The sequence below is a fragment of the Agelaius tricolor genome, unplaced genomic scaffold, assembly GCF_023055355.1.
Source record: "Agelaius tricolor isolate 1412-34295 unplaced genomic scaffold, bAgeTri1.0.p SCAF_12, whole genome shotgun sequence".
In the NCBI taxonomy this organism is placed as follows: domain Eukaryota; kingdom Metazoa; phylum Chordata; class Aves; order Passeriformes; family Icteridae; genus Agelaius; species Agelaius tricolor.
The window spans coordinates 6,892,201-6,909,620 of NW_027269272.1; the positions used below are offsets into that span (position 1 = coordinate 6,892,201).

The window sequence follows — 17,420 nt, forward strand, 5'->3', positions numbered from 1 at the left end:
ACATGGCACCTCAGGGCACTGGCACTGCTCCTACCCAGGTGAGCTCTGCACAACACCTGGTGCTTCAGTGTTCCTTGGAGGCAGCTGTGCTGCTCCATATTCCTGCCATTCCATATGAGCTCTGCACAGATCAGCCACAGGAGTTCTGTGTGCAGGGAGAGCAACCCCCACCTGCTGCTGTGCTCTGGGAGCAGCTGGGACCCTGAGGGCACCCCAAAACACCCAAGTGTCGGTGCTAAAGTGAGCAGGGGGAAGAGGAGTGTGTGTGACAACACAGAAACCCCTCCAACAGTGGGTTACAGTGCTGAGAGCAAAGTGCTAAAAGTTCTGTGACCATCAGTGCCCATCACATCCACCCTCTACTCCTTGCAGCCCCCAAGGGCATGAGGCACCTTTTTTACACACACACTCCTCCCACCCCCAACACAGGTAAGAGGTGAGAGGGGAGGTTTGAGCTTTACCCACAAGATGTATCCTTCTCTTAGCAGCAGCCCACTCACAGAAGTGCAGAAGTCACAGGAAGTTCAACCAAGGGCCTCTTTAATAGGTTGGTAGAACACAGTGTGCGCAGGTCAGTTTGCTCACACAGGTGTCATTTCCTGCATTATTCAGCCTTCCCCAGATTTGCCCATTCTGTGCCCTCAGACCCCTTGGCTGTTGCTATGAGACAGCAGGGCCAGGCCTTGCCAGAACAGCTGCTTTTAGCAGAACACAGAACTCAGGTGTGGCCCCCAGCCACAGAACCAGCACAGCACAGGGACACAGGGCCTCTGGGCACAGGACAGGCTCCTCCAGCAGGGCAGAGCTGATTTGGTTACTTGGAAAAGTTCCTACTGCTGCCACAAGCCACTGGATCAGCACAGGCAGCCCTCCCTGTGCCCCAGCATGCTGGGGTTTGTCCCACAGTTCCAGCTTCCAGCCCAGCTGCCCCACGACTGCCAAAGCACAGCTGGGGCATCACCAGCTATGACCCACCAGTGCCAGTGAGGGTGAGCACAGCAGGGTCTGGGAAGGTGATGTGGGGGATGATCCCATGGTGTGGTGGGAAGGCTCCCCAGCAGCACATCCTGGGAGCAGCCAGGGCAAGAGCTACTCTTCAGCCAGAGGAGGGGGCGTCAGGTGCAGCTGGAAGTTCTCGTTCTGGAAGACGCTGCTGGTGGCCGGGTCCCCGTGGGAAACGCTGAGCAGCCCATGCTTGTCACCACGCGCCAGCTCCGTCAGGAGAGCCAGCTGCAAGGAAAACCCCTGGTCAGCCCAGGAACACTCCCACAGGTACACAGAGCCCAGGGCGTCACTGTGTCCCTGCTGCAGAGAGAGAAGCTTTGACCCAGGTAAAGCCAAGGGCATGGATGGCATGGAGGGACCCTACTGAGCTTCATGCAGGTCACCAGTCCTCAACTGAACAACTCTCCAGGGGTCTTTAGGTTACTTTGAAGTCACATAATTGAAAAAAAAACCCAGAAAGAACTGAAAGTGCCAACATCCACAGCCAAAAAAGGCAGGAGGCACAAGGAAAATGCCAGGGACGGAGGGAGCTGTGCTCTCCTTGGGACAGCAGGGGCATAGGAGGAGGGAGTGTTCCCAGCCACTGCAGGAGCTACAGTGTCTAGAGGAGAGCTTAGCTACAGATCCACAAAGGATCACCCCAGGGACACTTGTCAGGCCCAGCCACAAAGCCAGAGCCATTCCCATGGTTTCCCTGCCAGTGGCTTCCCCAGCATGGCTGCCCTGCAGTGTGCCACAGCCAAGTGCCAGCACCAGACCAAACCCCAGAGAAAAGCCAGAGCCCTCGCTTGCCAGTGCCAGTGTCTGGCTGGGCCACAGGAAAAATGCCCATCACCAGTGTGGCAGCAGAAGGAATACTGAAGGGGGTACGTACTCGGGAAGTGCCTCGGTTCAATCGGCAGAGCTGGTCAAAAGCTTGGATTTGCTGAGGATCCAACACAGACTCTGAACTCATCTGAAAAAGAGTAAGAAAGTTACAGAAACCACGCAGAGCAGGCTGTCAAGTTCCTACACAAAGAAATTGATTCCTGGGCCAGGAGCAGTCAGTCCACAACCTGTTTGGGAGGACTTTTTAGCCATCTTTGCCTTGGCATGAAGCCATTATGTGCACCCCAGGTTTGGGGGGAAAAAAATTAGTCTTGTTCTTGCCCAAAGGACAGTTACACCCCTGCATCCACAGTGAGTTATTGCTGGGCTTTGTCCCTGATGGCACAGACTGGCAGTACTGGGATACCTCTGAGGAAGGAAAAAAAGCATGGGAAAACTCACTCACAGCCAGCTGGGAAGAGAAGCAACGGGCCCCTGGGCCAAGCCGCCTGTCCAGGCTCCTTCCCAGGCGGCAGCAGGAGCTTCCCCCAGCCCTGTCTCGTCTCCTGGCCCCGCCCAGCCGGACACAGAGGCAGAGCAATGTCAGAGGGACACGGGCTGTGTGTGCCTGCTGCCCCACAATGGAGGGACACGGGCTGTGGCTGCCTGCTGCCCCGGGACTCTGCCAATGACTGCAAAAACAGCTGGCATCCTGTAATGGCATCATGAGGTCCCATCTCTTGTCCTCCAGTGGGGTGTTACAGACTGGAAGCTGAGAAATGAGGGGCAGAAAGGGGAGGCAAGGTGAGTCATGTGGCAGTGGCAGCCACATCCCGTGGCCCTGCCCAGCTGCTGGGTACAAGGCCAAGTGTCCCCCGGCAGTGAGGGGCAGCTGCAGGTGAGGGCAAAGAGAGGGCCCAGAGCTGCACCAAGGCAGAGAGGGTGGCACACAATCAAACTGCTGTAAATGGCACCATTTACATGTCCCAGGGAGAGATGACAAAGCATCAGATTGTTGTAGGTTTGTTCCATTTATCACACCACAATGTTTCTATTTTGAATGTTTCTGCTCATATTGCAAAGCAAAAGCATCATCAAGAAACCCCAAGAGGAGCCAGGAGAACAGCCTCCCTCATGAGCAGCAGGCTGGCATCTCTTGTCTCTGGGGATCTATTTTTAAGGGAACATTCAAATATCCTCTCCAAAATACATCTTCCAGGGGCCACTAACCAAAAATGCTACAATTCTGCCAGTGGGTACCAAGTGAAGCTGCACTGATTTTAAGCTCTTTGGCAATGGGAGATGCACTGAGCCCCCCATGGGTTTCCCAAAGCCTGGACAGTTCTGAGACCACCCCAAAACCCACACATGTCTTGCCTTTGATCATTAGTGTGGGAAGAAAGGAGTGTCCCGAGCGCAGATTGCTTATGCTGGAAACATTTGCCAAGCTCTCTCCTTCTCCTCCAGGATATTCTCTGTGGTGTAAATAACTATTTGCCAGTCAGGGAGCCAGATGCCCCCATTCCCTGCACACCTGGCATAGGCTTTGAGCCTGGGACAGGGAGGGTCAGGGACTCACAGCCAGCAGGTTGCACCGGTGCTTCCCAGGGACACACAAGTCATCCTCACTTGGAAAACACAAAAAGCAAGGAAAAACTGCCCTCCACAGTTGCTGTGGCCACAAGCATTCAAGGACAAGGAAAGTGCAATATAATTGGCCTCACCCCTCTCCTGCTCTCTCTCTACCACACATACGTAACTATCAATCAGGCTGTTCCCAGGCTGATGAGCTGAAATATTGCAGGCAATTCTTTCTGTTGTCATGGAAACAACTGCTGTCAGGCCTTTTCCTTTTAAACCATGTCACTAAAGGCATGTTTCCCTTCAGGAGCCATGGGAGGCTCCCAGGGTCCAGCAGCAGCACTCAGGTGTCAGTGGAAGGTGCTGAGGTCACCCCACAGCACAGCCTCTGTCTCCAGGGCTGGCCATCTGAGATGGACCCTTCAGCACCTCCAGCCCATTTCCAGCCACATCCCCTGGGAAAGGCCTCAGACAAGACACAGAACCCCAGAGAGGCAATTCATCCCCTGAGGATCTCGGCCAGGAGGAAGGGAAAAGGCTTTTTCCATTTCCCAGCTCTCCCAGATCCCACCACTAATGCTAATCTCTGTTGCATGTTTTTCTTGCACGTATTCCACCCCCTCTGGTAGTCACCACACAGCCCTCCCAAGCTTGCAATTACCTTTAATTTCACAGTTACAAATTCCATCGTCAGCCAGTGCTTAAGCAAAGCAGATTCCAACAGTTTGAGCAGAGGCACCGTCCACAGTCACACCAAGAGACCCATCCCAGAGCTGCCCCTCAGCCATTCCTTCCACACAAGGTATTGCTGCATCAGTTAGAGCTTCAGAGCACCCCACTGCCCCAGGGGCTGCTCCCTTAACACACAGAGATGCAGCCAGAAGTCCTGGGGAGGGTTTTGGGATTCTGAGGAACAAAGGCAACCCTCCCACACTCCCATTTACAGAGCTGAGCCCACAGGCAATGGACATCAAGCTCACCCTTGGCCTTCCTTCCCCTGCTTCACCATGGCTCATCAGCCTCATAAACAGATACCCAAATTCAGGGCTCTAATGAAAACCCAGCCAATTAATGTTAAACTAAGTAAATCTGCCTCTCTTCTGTCAGATAAGGCCCTGCTGCTTTTAGGGTACTCCCAGGAACCCAGAAGGACCAACCAAAGAGAGAGCAAGGCAGGCTGTGACCCAAAGTCACTGCAATGACAGTGACAGTACAGAGCTGCTAAGGAGCTCCAGGGAAACCTCAGGACACCCCTCTGAGAACAGCAGGGTTCTGCTGCTGCTGCTGATCTCTGCAGAGCCCCTGCCCAAGGAGACTCTGGGACAGGCAGAGACTCCAGCCCACAGCTGCCCAGGGAACAGCCTGGAGTGTCCCTGGGACAGTCCCAGAGCCTCCAGAACCTCACCTGTGGTAGCACACAGGGGCCAGTGCTGGCAGCAGGTGAGCCCTGCCTGCTCCCTGTCAGAGCAGCCAACAGCCCCAGGTGCCCAGGGCAGGGCAGCCTCCCCAGCACAGGCAGGCTGGCACACAGCCCTGGCAGCACCAGGGGAAGGGCAGATGTCCCTTGTTTCCAGCTGAGCTTGAGGAGCAAACCTCCCTCTCAGGGCCTGGGAGAGCACAGGTCTGTTTGTGCTCTCTCAGTCACTGCTGCAGCCACGTGAGGCTGCAGTGACAGGAGGGGAGGGCACTGTCTGTGTTGGACAGGGAGCACACAGGCACATCCCTGTGCTCCTGCTCAGGCTCTGGGTAGCTGCTCCTGCCTACACCAGGTGCTGCTGGGGTATTCCCTTGGACCTGCACTGATGCCTTCAGCCAAAGGAGCAATAACACTGCTCAGAGTTAATTAGACAAACACAACCCCCACCCATCCTCCCTGGACACCAGGGCCCAGCAGACAGGGTGCTCATTTCTCCTCCAGCAGGCTCTGAGGGAAGCATGGCAGCACATGGATTAAATGTGAAAGGTGGCACCCAACAGGCCTGTGCTTGAGCTGAGCTCAGCACCTGCATCTGAGAATTCAGAGGTCCCAAGCATAGAATTTTTTCTATAGAAGAGCCAAGAGGCTCTTGAACAGATCCCACAGGGCCAGACTTTGGATTGTAGGCAGTGCAAGGAGCATCCTGCCAGGCTGCAGATTGCTCTGAAGTAAGGCCAGGGGACACAATTACAATTCATTCTGATATTTCTCAAAAAAACCCACAAAGCAACAAAACTCACCCAACTCGCCAGCATGAGAAGCTCAAGAAAACAGTCAAATTTGATTTAAAAGCTGATACAGGATAATTTTGGTTTTCTAATCAGTCTTCTTCAATTTGTACTGTTTGCAGTTTTAACTCTGGTGCCATTCCTCCTCTACCTGCTCATGAAGACACCTGCACTCAGTACTCTTCTTACTAGATCACTTTTGTTTCCATTACAAGCAATCAGAGATGTTCTGTGTCTCCAGCTCCTTCCTCACATGGATTTCCTGTTCCCTGCTGAAGTGAAGGAATCCACCTCCAAAGCCAAAGGACTGGATATTTTCAGAATGGGAACATTCTCCACAGAGGAGAGAATGTCCATTCCTGTAACTGTGTAAAACACTAATTATCTCTGTGGTGTTACTGGGGGGATCACATCTGGATATTTTCAAAGTTACAAACCCCTTGGAAGTGTTTTGTAATCCTGGAGAAAAGTTAATAACTGATTACAAGTTATTACAAGTTAATAACTGTTACCCTGAAAACAGTAACAGCAGCTCTGTCTCCTGATGGATGCAGGTCATGTAACATCTGTCAACTCTAAAGTAAATTTTGGTGAAAAAACCCAACCTAAACCATCACTACTGCCCAAGAGAAAGCACGTGGTGCAGAGGGACCTTTAAGGACACATGAGGGATGTGGTACCAGCCCCTCCCACGGGGGAATCATTCAAAGGCTCCAGAAAGCTCTCACAGGGAGGGACATGGGAAAACTGCAGGACAGAGCCCAAAGGTAGAGCCTGACAAACTGGATTAACTATGGATCACGTCCATTGTCCATCCTGGCGTGACTTGACAGGATTAAAGTCCTGAATAAAACATATCTGCCATCTGGACAGCTCCAACAGCAGCATGCTCAGAACTGCTCGGCCACAGAATAACCAGAGCATGGCAGCTCAGGGGTTCATGGCAGGGCTCATGGCCCAGGAGCCAAGACTCTTCCTCTCCTTCATCCCCAGTGCATAAGCTGGCAGAATAAATGGAGAACATTTGCTCACTGAAATGAGGCAAATGAGTTTTGGGAATCAGTGGCTGAGACATCCAGAGCCTTTCCTGCAGGTATTCAGGCAGTGGCCCAGCTGCTGAGCCCTCATCCCCCACACACACCACAGCAAACACTCAGCTCTGCAAGTGGATTAGGGACCCACAACAAACACACAGCTCTGCAAGTGGATTAGGGACCCACAGCAAACACACAGCTCTGCAAGTGGATTAGGGACCCACCATGAAAACAAGCTCCCATTTCTTTTAACTCTCATTTAGGGGATGCTCCAAGGTAGGGAGAGCAGGATAGATGATCGTCCAGCCCCAGAGGATTACCCTTGCAAAAGCACTGAGGCTCAGGGGTAACACAGAAATCACAAACTTTCAGTAGTAGAACCAAAGGAAAATAAAATCCCCTGTGCCCTTTTTTCTGCTCCCCTTGGCTGGGGCAGAGCGTGCCAAGCCCTCATCCCAGCCAGGTTCCACTGAAATCCACACTGTCACTAATCCCATAATGGGTCAGTGCTGCCTTGTGGCACCTCTCCACCTCCCCAGTTTGAGGGACTGGCCCCAGCATCACACACAGAGCACAGGGCAGAGGAAGCCCTGTCTGCTGGGCTGTCGCTTCACATACACATCTCAGCCACACTGCACGATTCAAACTGACAGCCTTTGCCTGGGCAGGGCAGAATTAGTGCTGTGAAATGCACTCCAGATGCTCAGTGGCATTTCTCAGTAGGACTCTACTCCTAATTCAATGCTTCCCAAGAAAATAAATACCTCAGCTGAAGATCCCCATATTAGATTTTGCTATGAGAGGAACAAAGCTTGCAGGGTCTTCAAAGGGGCTACAGGGAAACACGCTCCCCACAGATCTCTGTGCAGAAGGGCCTGGGAGCCCCAGATCTGACTCTCAGGAGGGCAGGGCTGGAAACACAATGCTCTTAGCAGGACCTTGCTCAGGATTTCCTGCTCACAAACACCAGCTGTGGAGCCAGAGCAGCTTGTCCAGCCCAGAGCTCTGGGTTTGACTGGGGCCAGCAGAGTCAAGAGAGGACACAGAGAAGCCCCATCTTCCCCAGTTTGCATTCCCAGCATTGCCCCAGCACAGAAACTCTACTCTGCAACTCAGCCCAGGCCAGGTCAGAAGAATCCTTACCTCCCAGGGTTAATTAATGCTGCTGAGCAGTGATTGTTCAGCAAACAGATTTCCTGCAGGAGCTGGAGATTCTCCTCTCTATTGCCAAGCCTAAATACACTCAGCTTTTTTAAGATGTGACCGCACAACAGTCTGATCACATGTGAGTACAACAGTTAAATATTGTAATTTGGATATGTGAGGAACATCCCAGACTTGGAGAGGATGTGGGACACAAGGAGGAGGAGCTGGGGGCCTGAGCAGTGCTGGGGCTCTGTGTGTGCAGCAGGAAGCCATGACTTCCCTGCCAAGAGCACGTGACAGCAGCAGGGAAGCAGCAGCAGGGCACCATCCTGCACTGGGATGGCCTGGGATGGACACTTTCCAGCTAGCACTACATGATCCATGCTCTAAGTCCTCTTCCCCACCCAGTCTCTCCACATCTCCCTTCAGGCCCTGAGTCCCAGCCAGCCCTTCCCTTTCATCAGTTAAATAAAAGGAAACATCTCCTCCTTACCCCAGTCAGTGCCATGGCATGTGGAGCATTTCCCCTTCTTTCTCTACAGGGTCAGTCACACTGATGTCAAAGGGGAGCCACAGGGGCTCCCTGACTGACTGCCCTAGAGAAACCCAGGGATAGCCCAATTATAGAGCACTGGAATCAAGTGTCAGGCACTCAAATGCTGAATGCAGTTTTAGTAGTTAATTCTGCTTTTAGTTTTTAAACTACACCCCAGCCTGTCACCCCCATTGATGCTCAGTCCTTTGGGGCAGGAGTGCAGAGGGTGAGATGTGGGGCTGCTGAACTTTCCCAGCCTTAGATGCAGTGCCCACATCCCACTGTGACAGGACAGGGCACACACACTGCTCAGCCTGCTTGGACCACACTCCATTTCCAAGCTCCTGGGAAAGCTTTGCTGCTGTCACCAAATCAAAGACTAACAGAGCCTGCCTGCAGAGCCTGCCTGGTGCTCCACACAGGCCTGCAAGATTCCCTTTCCCCACATCTCCCCAGGCAGGAAGGCTCTCCTGTGAGTGCAGCAGCTGACTCAGGCCCTCAGCCAGCTTTTGATCGGGATGGGTTTGGCAGGAATTGAAATCATCTGCTCCAACAAAACCAAAGTACTACTATAAAAACATACTCCAAGATTGAATTAGTTTGGTTCCAGGAGTGAAAATGCTGCTCTGTGCACATCCATAGAGTGACAAATGCACAAAGTACCCTGAGGCACTTGGGAACAAACCCTCACCCAGGGGCCACTGGAACATGGAGCAGCAGAGCTCAGCTGCCCACATGCAACATCCCTGAAGAGAACCCAACAAACCACCTGCCATGGGGGCTTCACCATCCACAGCACCAGCCCAGGAAAAAAACAGCTCCATGCATATTTGAGGCTGTACTTCCGTTAGAATTAGGGATGATGAAACTTTCAGTGCACAAATACTGACAATAAATACAAATTAATTCTCTGTTCTCTCACCCAAATCCAGCTGCATCAATCTTGGTTACACTCAAGCTTCTTAAAATATTGTGCAAGCACTTAGTGAGTCAAATCAATCCCAGACCTTTTACCCAGAGCCAGATTATCTGCTAGGAAGGTGGAACAGAGGCTCTACAATCCAGCCACAAGGAATGTGCCTGCTTTCAATCTAAGATTTATATAAAACACACCTAAAAATAATTTGACGGGAATTGTCCAGCATCCAGCTGCCCCTCACACCAGCTCCCAGACCTTCTGGATGAACAAATTTCCTTGACTTCCAGAGCTGTACCCCCACCAAAATAAACTGGCATTCAGAAAAGTGACCAATTAGCTGCTGAGAGTGTCTTAGCTACTGATCAGAGTCTTGCCTGGAAGCACAGACAGACAGAGAACAAAGTGATGATGAAAGTTTACCTGACAAGAAACCACCTCACAAAACTTACCTGTGCCAGGGAGGCTGCAGTTCCTTTCTTCAGCTCTGAGAAGTTCTCACTCAGCTTCCCTCCCTTGCTGCTGGAGTTGCATTTGTAGCACATCCACCTCATGAGGCCCTTGGTGACCACCCCACACTCCTTGCTCAGCAGGCACAGCGAGTGGTACAAGTGGCCACAGCTGGAAGAGAGCAAGTCTGTGCTGGGAAGCAGGGCAGCACCTCCTGAGCCCTGCAGGGTGGAGGGCAAGGGGCTGCCCAGTGGGCAAAGGCTGTATCTGGGAACCAGCAGAGTATCCTCACCCTCCTGCTGATTTCCAGACTCCCAGAGTCAACACTGGATGCCCATTTGCTGATATACCAAGGTAACAATGATTTCACCTTATTTTACAGACACTTGGGCACAGACAGCACATGGGAGATGCCAGGGCTGTGGCAGGTCCCAGATGTACAAACACACAGAGGAGCCCAGGGTGCTGCAGTGCCCAAAGCACACTGCTGGGAGAGGGGACAGAAAAGTGACAGCCAGCTCCTGGCAAAGCTGGCTGCATGCAAAGCAGCCTCTGATGGGTGTGATCAGCCAGCCCCTCTCAGTGCAGGGCAGCAGGGAGGTGTGCTCCCAGGAATACAGATCACTACTCAGGCAAACCAGCCAGCAGAATTCGTTTCCCCTTTTAAAACTATTAACATGATCACAGCTGCAACCCCAGCCCTTAACTTTACCTGAAAACAATGATCTCATCAGCAGTTTCTTGCCTCCTTTTGTACTGTTGGAGACAGATGCAGCAGTAATCCTGCTTTGGGGTAAGGCCTCTGGTGACAGAGGCTCTCAGGTTACACAGGGACCAGTGGAGATCGTGGTTTAAAAGGCTCGTGGTTGTCTCTAGCAGGGTCTGTGTGGAAGACAACACAGAGAGCAGGTCAGTCTGTCACCTCCAGGCTGCAGAAACTCCCTGCCAGCCAGTTCTTCAGAACAAGCCACTTAGCAGCTCACTAAGAGCAGAAACAACCCAATAAAATCACTTCTCCTATGCTTTCTATCCCTGACCTTAAAACACTTATCCTTTCATCACACATTAATGGAGCAATTCCTCTGCACTCTCAAATAGACAAGTCCTGTATTGACTTTTGCCCAAGAGCATTAACAGAGGCATGGCAGGCTCATTTTGTCATCTTCCACATCAAATCTCCTTTTTTTTTTTCCCCTTCTACCTGGCAAGCTACTGCTTATATCCCCATTTTAGGAGAAATGTGCTAATAAAAATCAAAGCTCAAATGCACTATAGCAATTAAAGTGCTTAAAAAAACCCTGAACTGCTCATCTGCTTGTCCTTCCCAATGGACGCTTGTTTTCCAAGGGCCCAGAGAACCACCCTGAGTTTCAAGCACCAAGTTCCTCTCAGGCACAGGGGTCTGCTCCCTGATTCATCCCTGCTCCACAGCAGCAGCTGCAGAAGCAGCACCAGAGGATCCCAGCTGGGCACACAGCCTGTCCCAGAGCTGCCAGGCAGGGACAGGGGCTGCCCAGGCCTTCTGCAAGAACCCAAACCCAGATAAAGGCTCCTGGTGCTCAGCCTGCACAGCAAAGCAATTCCCCACTGTGTTTCTGCATTGGCTGCTGGTGCCTGGGGCTCTGCCACGTGAGGGGGCTTGGAGGAACCCTGTGCATCCTGTTCAGGGGGAAAGTGTGGAGATTTGGGACTGGACTGAGAAAAGCAGGACTGAGATTAAGAGGAAATCTCACCAGGACACAAAGGAAGTGCAGCATTATCACTTGGAAGTGTAAAACCAGCCTAATTTAAAAAGCTGTTATTTAAAACTGCAAAGAGAGACAAAACATATCAGCTTTGTGCCTTTGCATCCCTAACTGCAGGAAGAGCTGGAGAAAAAGCAGATGTTTATCCTTCTGGTACATTTAACACAGAACTGAGCTGCAGAGGTGTTCACCATGTACCTGTCAGTCCCTTCACTTGCAATCTGTGAGCAAACCAAACTCCTTCCCCATCCCCCAATCACACAAAAATCACTCACATGCCCATTGACTTTGCCCTGCAGACAGAAATGACAAATAAGAGAGAGAGAGCAGTAGGTCAGGCAGCTAAAATGATGCTGCATGCAGTGGTGCACAGAAACACAGGCAACTTACTTGTTCATAGTTAAAAGTGTCCAGCATTCCCAAGACAAGCCCTTGAATTTCTCCAAGTTTCCCTTTTCCATAAACTGGATCCTGTATGAAGAAATGCAAAGCTGCAGTTGAATCACAGGATATGAGCATTCTGATTCTTCTTAGGCCATTTTTCCTCTGGATTGGAACTGCAAATGGAAGCTATGACTGCAGAGTTAAATATACTGCACATACACAGGGACAGCAGAATAATCCCACACACTGATGGGAAAAATCAGTAATTAGCAAAACCCAGTAGATAAGAACATCACTGTAAATTAGTGTGCCTGGGTCAAAACTGGAAATTCCATTCAGGAGCTGCAGGAGCTGACTGGAGAGTACATTTGAGGAATATTGAAGGGAACAGCATGGCCAGCCAGCTCCCAGCCCCCCATGTCCCATGCTCTTGCCCAGCCAGGGGTGCCCCATGGCCAGACTCACCCCAGCCCCCTGATCTGCAGGCTGGAAGAGCAGACCCCAGTCACTGCTGAGCCCACAGCCCAGCTGGCAGGGGAACAGGCCCTGGGGCTCTCCTGGTGCTGCAGGGCTGATTTTCACATGCCCTGAACAGCTTCTTTGCCATGTCCCAGCACACAAGCACAGGGCTGTGGTACAGGTCATCAGCCTGTGCATCTCCCCCTTCCTGCAGCCCAAGCACACCCCGGCCCCCTGGAGCATCACTTTGTGCAGGAAGCTGAGAGAAGCTGTCTGCTGGAAGGGGCAGGACATTGGCAAAAACACACCAGCAAAATGTGAAAAGGAAACTAACCCAGAGAGGAGAAAAATGGTGGAGACACAATGGAAACAGGAACAGCAGTGGGATAAACAAGCTCTGGATAAGATGAGTGAGAGGAGGAGTAGGAGCAAGGCTGATTCCATGCTGGGACTGGGCAAGAAGAATTGAGAGTGACACAGCCAGGTGACAAAGACAACTAAAGCAGCATGGAAGCTACACTGCAAGACAGAACAGCAAGCAAGTCAAGGAACTCTTGAACAACAGCCCTCATGGGCAGTGTGACAGGCAGAGACATCAATGGTCAAGCCTAAACAAAAGCAGCCCTCAGTAACAGCACTGAGTCCAAACCAGCTGTGGGTTTGGAGCATGTGGAGGAAGCATGGAGAGCTGGATGTGCTGCACAGGCTCCTTTTCTGCTGGGTGAACAGCACAGCACAGGAAAAGCATTGCAGGGATCATGGGGGCAGTGGGATTTCCAGAGAGCAGGAATGTGACCCAGAGCACAGAGCAGTTAGGCAGGCAGCCAGCAGCTCCTCTTCTAAAGCCATCAAGTACACGGCCAACAGGTCACTCACAAACTGTCCCAATCCCACAATTTCCATACAGCACCTCAAACTTCCTGAGCTAAAAGTGGAGATTTTCAAAGCCACTGGTTTCCTGTCTGGACACAGAGCAGAAGAAGAGATGTGAAGAAGAGGGAAGAATAAAGACCCACCTGCAGCTTTGCAGAGGGAGAACACAAGTTTGAGGGCTTTGAGTTGCTGTCTTTTCCTCAAGTCATGCTTGATGATCTTTAAAAATAACAGCAGCTGGGAAGAAAATGGACTTTCTTCTTTCCAGAGGAGGCCCATGGTCTGGCCAAGCCTCACCCTGAGCCTGGCAGCCCAGTGCCAGCAGTGAGCCCGTGGCCACTCCCTGCTAGAGCCATGCAATGGGATGGGCTGGAGCTGCCTGCCTGCCTCCAGCATCGCACCCACAGCCCCCAGGTCACCTCTCCAGACAGTTCTAATGCTGCTAAATTGCAGCTTCAGACCCCAGAGAACTTCCAGCCACAAAAGCCTCGTGGGATCAATTAGTTTTATGGAGGAATATCTTTCATTAATTCCACCTTATAAAGTTGGTCTCAGGTTGGAATTGAGGCATACTCAGACACGGATGTGCCATCCCATGCAGTGGAACAGGCACTGCAGCAACCAGGAACAGATCCCAGCAGCCTGCAGGGCATCAGCACAAGGAGCCAGAGCCAAACTGGCTGTCCTGGGCTGCCACCACCAAACAGATGGGAAGAGCTGGCAGGGCTCCACACACAGCCCAGAGGTGCTCATGCAGCCCTTTCAGCTGCCTCTGTCTCTTCCATTTCCCATTTCTTCCTGGGTCCAGGAAATAGCACTTGCTTTGCTACCAGTGCTAATAAATGCACTCTGCAAACACATTCACTTCAGCTTCTCCCCTCTGCAAGGGGCCAGAGCAACCACTCCACACACAGCTAATCCCAGTGCTGATCTCCCAAACTAGGAAGAAAAAACAGCCAAAGCCCTAAGCAGGAGTGTAAAAAATATAAGGAGAAGCTTTCTGAATCTGTCTGCTTCCACTCTGGAACAGTTTTTAGACAATCATTCCCTCCCCTCTTTGGGGTCCCTACTGGTAGCTTTTACATTTCTGGCTTCTCCAGTTCTCCATTTTGTAGGAGACATCAGCTGCATCTGCTTACAAAACATTCATGAAGGATTACAGCTTTGTAAGGGAATTAACACTCAACCTCTCAGCCCTCTTCAGAGAGCACTCACATCCTTAATAACATGGAATTTTTCTTAATGCTCAAGAGGATTCCTCTGGTATCTCTGCTAATGCAGTTGGTTCAGACTTCCCAGTTAATAAGTCACTCCCCAACACCATAAAGGATGAGCAGGAGCAAATCTATCAACCAGAAAACACTGAGCCCAGTGCTGGGACAGGCAGGTGCCAGAAGCCTGTGTCCTCTCTGGGAAGCTGCAGCTCTGGCCCCAGCCCCTGCAAGGTGCCCTTTGGCCAAAGACTTTGGTTGCAAAGTTAACATTTGCATAAAATATAATCTGTAAGCAGTTAAGCCCAGAAGAGGAAGAAAAACAGTCTGCTAAGATTAGAATACTCTTAATTCCTTTTCAGAGAAGGCAAGATAATCTACCTCAGTTTACTGATGTTATCCACCTTCCCACAAAACCCCCCAGTGAATTCCTGGGCAGCTGTGCCACCTCCCAGCCTGCAGCTCAGCACATATCTGCCTATCACAAACCTTGAGCTCTGCTGAAACAGCATTTGAGGGCCCTGTCAGACAAAGCACCACTTGTAATTCTGCATTTCACCAAAATATTTGGAGGGCTTGGCAAAGGCTGTGTGCACTCCAGGGAAAGGCTAGGTTCAGTATTTCCTTGTGGTCACAGTTAAGGTGGCACATCAGTAACACATTTAAGTGCCCTGCACAGAGCTCAGAGCCAAGACAGAGGGTTTGGCACCAGGGTTTAGAATTTTGCATGGCTTCAAAGAGCAACTACACAGCTCTGCAAAGGAACACCCAGCCAGGTCTAACATCACAGGGATCTTCCTGTCTGGGAAAGCCCCATGTTGTGATTCTTCCCTGCAGGGCATTTAAATGGCATTCCCAGATAACCCAAGGAAGCAGATGACTGGAAAACAAAAACCCCAGTGCTCTCTGCTGCCTGGCTCCAAGGGAGTTTTCTTCCTGATCCCCAGCAGGGCCAGGGCTCAGAATGTCTGAACATTTGAGCTGGGCACTCATGACAAGGCCACAGAGTAAGACCTGCTCATCAACATCCTGACACCAGCTTCCCAGCTGGACTCAAAGCAATGTTCTCACCAGGGCCAAGCTGTGCATCCAAATAAACTTCACAGAAACCTCCCACAGGCACCCTCTGCAAGCCCTGGAGCAAGAGTGTAACAAAACACAGCCACAAACCAACAGGCAACAGTGAGCTGGAGCAGGGCAGTGCCAGGAACCCAGGAATCAGGGCTGGTGGTAAGGCAGAGGGAGTGGAAACGTGGGGGTTAAGGACAAGAGCACAGGGTTCAATGAAGGGTTTGTCCTGTAACAAAGGACACTGTCCCCACAGGAGGTGCCAAGCACTGAAGGCACCAGACTGGTGAGACTCAGCACAGGCAAGCTCTCAGAAGAGCCCATCTCCTAATGAGGAGGATAAGAAGTTGGGAGAGGCTCAAGTGAGCTTCAGAGGTGAAAATCTTCCGAGGTGAAACCAGCCAGCAATTTCTGAAGGACACAGCTGAGCTGCTGGCATCTGCCAGAGGATCCCCAGGATGCAGCAAGGGGCTCACAGCCTCTCTGCTGCCCACAAACAATCCAGGTCACATCACTCCACACACCTCAGGGTGTGAGTGAAATCTATAGAAGAGTAAGTGTTAAGAGGCAAAGTCAACTTAGAGATCCTTTATACCAACAGCACCTCCCCTTCCCTAGGATCTTTTCTTGATCTTTATGATGTTATTTTTCCTACACCTGTTTACAGCTACAAGGCACCAACTACTGCCCCATTTAATGAACTTCTGATACTAATGCTCTTTACCTGGAATTCACTCCTTCTCTCTGCATTTTAAGAAGTCATCATTTTTTGCTCTAGTTGTTCAAAAAATCTGCCTTTCCAAACCTCTCTTTAGTCAGACTGAATTTGTCAGGCTGTCCAGGGAGGTGGAATGAGCAGGAGCAGTTCCCCCCTGCTCCAAACCCAGTGACCAGAGCTGCACATGCTGCTCTCAGTGATGCCTGACCCATTTCTGTCCTCAGTAAAGCACCTCACCTGATGAAGCATCCCCTCAGCCTCCCCAGCAGAGCCACCACACCACCCCCTTCCCTCTACAACAGACAAAACATCTCCCTTCCCTGCTGCCTCCAGGACATCAGTGCCAGCCCCTGGAGAGGGATTTTCTATTGCTGCTAGAAAAGTCCACCAGAACAGAAATTGAATGAAATATGTGAAGATTGCCATCAACAAGACTTTCCCTTCATCCCAAAGGAGAAGAGGATCTTCCTCCACACTGTCACACCTCCCAGCTGTGTTATCAGTGTGGTCACTGCTCTGACTCCCACCCCATCCTGGCAGTCCTCAGCACAAGCAGGGAAGCCTCCCTTCCCTGGCAGCCTCCCATTCACTCACAGCTTCTCCATCCTTTCCTGCCTACATTAAACATCAAACAAGGCCCAACAGGAAATTATACCAAAACCTCAGCTAAAAGTAGACTAAATAAGTTATTGAAGAGCCATTAGGTTTCCTTAACACTTCCTTTGATAAAACCACATTTCATTTGAACAGACTTTTTATCCACTCTCTTGCAACATGCTTTGCTATCTTCGGAGTTTGTTCAAAATCCAAGACTGTGAGTAATATTAAGATCAAACCAAGAGGCTGCTAGAGGTGTGTGTGCACCCTGTGAAGCTGTAAGCCCTTTTCCTCTCTCACCTGGAACAGAAACCCTGAACAGTGTTTCAACACTGTCTCAACCCTTCAATCATTCCACTCCACAACACAGACAATTCTTCTAATTCCTTTTCTGCATTTCTCAAGGTTTGTTATTAAATCCCAACATCAGCTTTCATCTGTTTTGCAAATTAACAACTTATAGTTGCCTGTGATCACTCAACCCAAGGTCCTGCTTAAAATCAGGTCTTCTGCAAGTTTGCTACTCACTAACTGCATCTCTAAAATAATATTGCACCATCAATAATATTTTGGGCCCAACCATGATCTTTGTGCAAAGCCTATACACTTTGCTGTAGTGTCTTCACAACTGTCCATCCCAGAGCCTTCACTAAAAGGCTTTCAACAAATGTAGTGCTGATTTTTAG

The 17,420-nt window shown here is 50.9% G+C and overlaps 1 protein-coding gene across 1 annotated transcript in view; it reads right to left on the reverse strand.

Moving 5' to 3' along the window:
• Nucleotides 1-523: 523 nt before the first annotated feature.
• The window catches only part of VPS8 (VPS8 subunit of CORVET complex), a 64,305-nt gene continuing 47,408 nt past the window's right edge, over nucleotides 524-17,420 (reverse strand). Inside the window, exons 41-45 of the mRNA XM_071437355.1 lie at nucleotides 11,815-11,895; nucleotides 10,392-10,561; nucleotides 9,682-9,850; nucleotides 1,880-1,960; nucleotides 524-1,230 (exon numbers count right to left, since the gene is read on the reverse strand). Coding sequence (XP_071293456.1) covers nucleotides 1,090-1,230; nucleotides 1,880-1,960; nucleotides 9,682-9,850; nucleotides 10,392-10,561; nucleotides 11,815-11,895 — 642 coding nt within the window. The 3' untranslated portion in view covers nucleotides 524-1,089. The remainder of the gene's footprint in view (nucleotides 1,231-1,879; nucleotides 1,961-9,681; nucleotides 9,851-10,391; nucleotides 10,562-11,814; nucleotides 11,896-17,420) is intronic.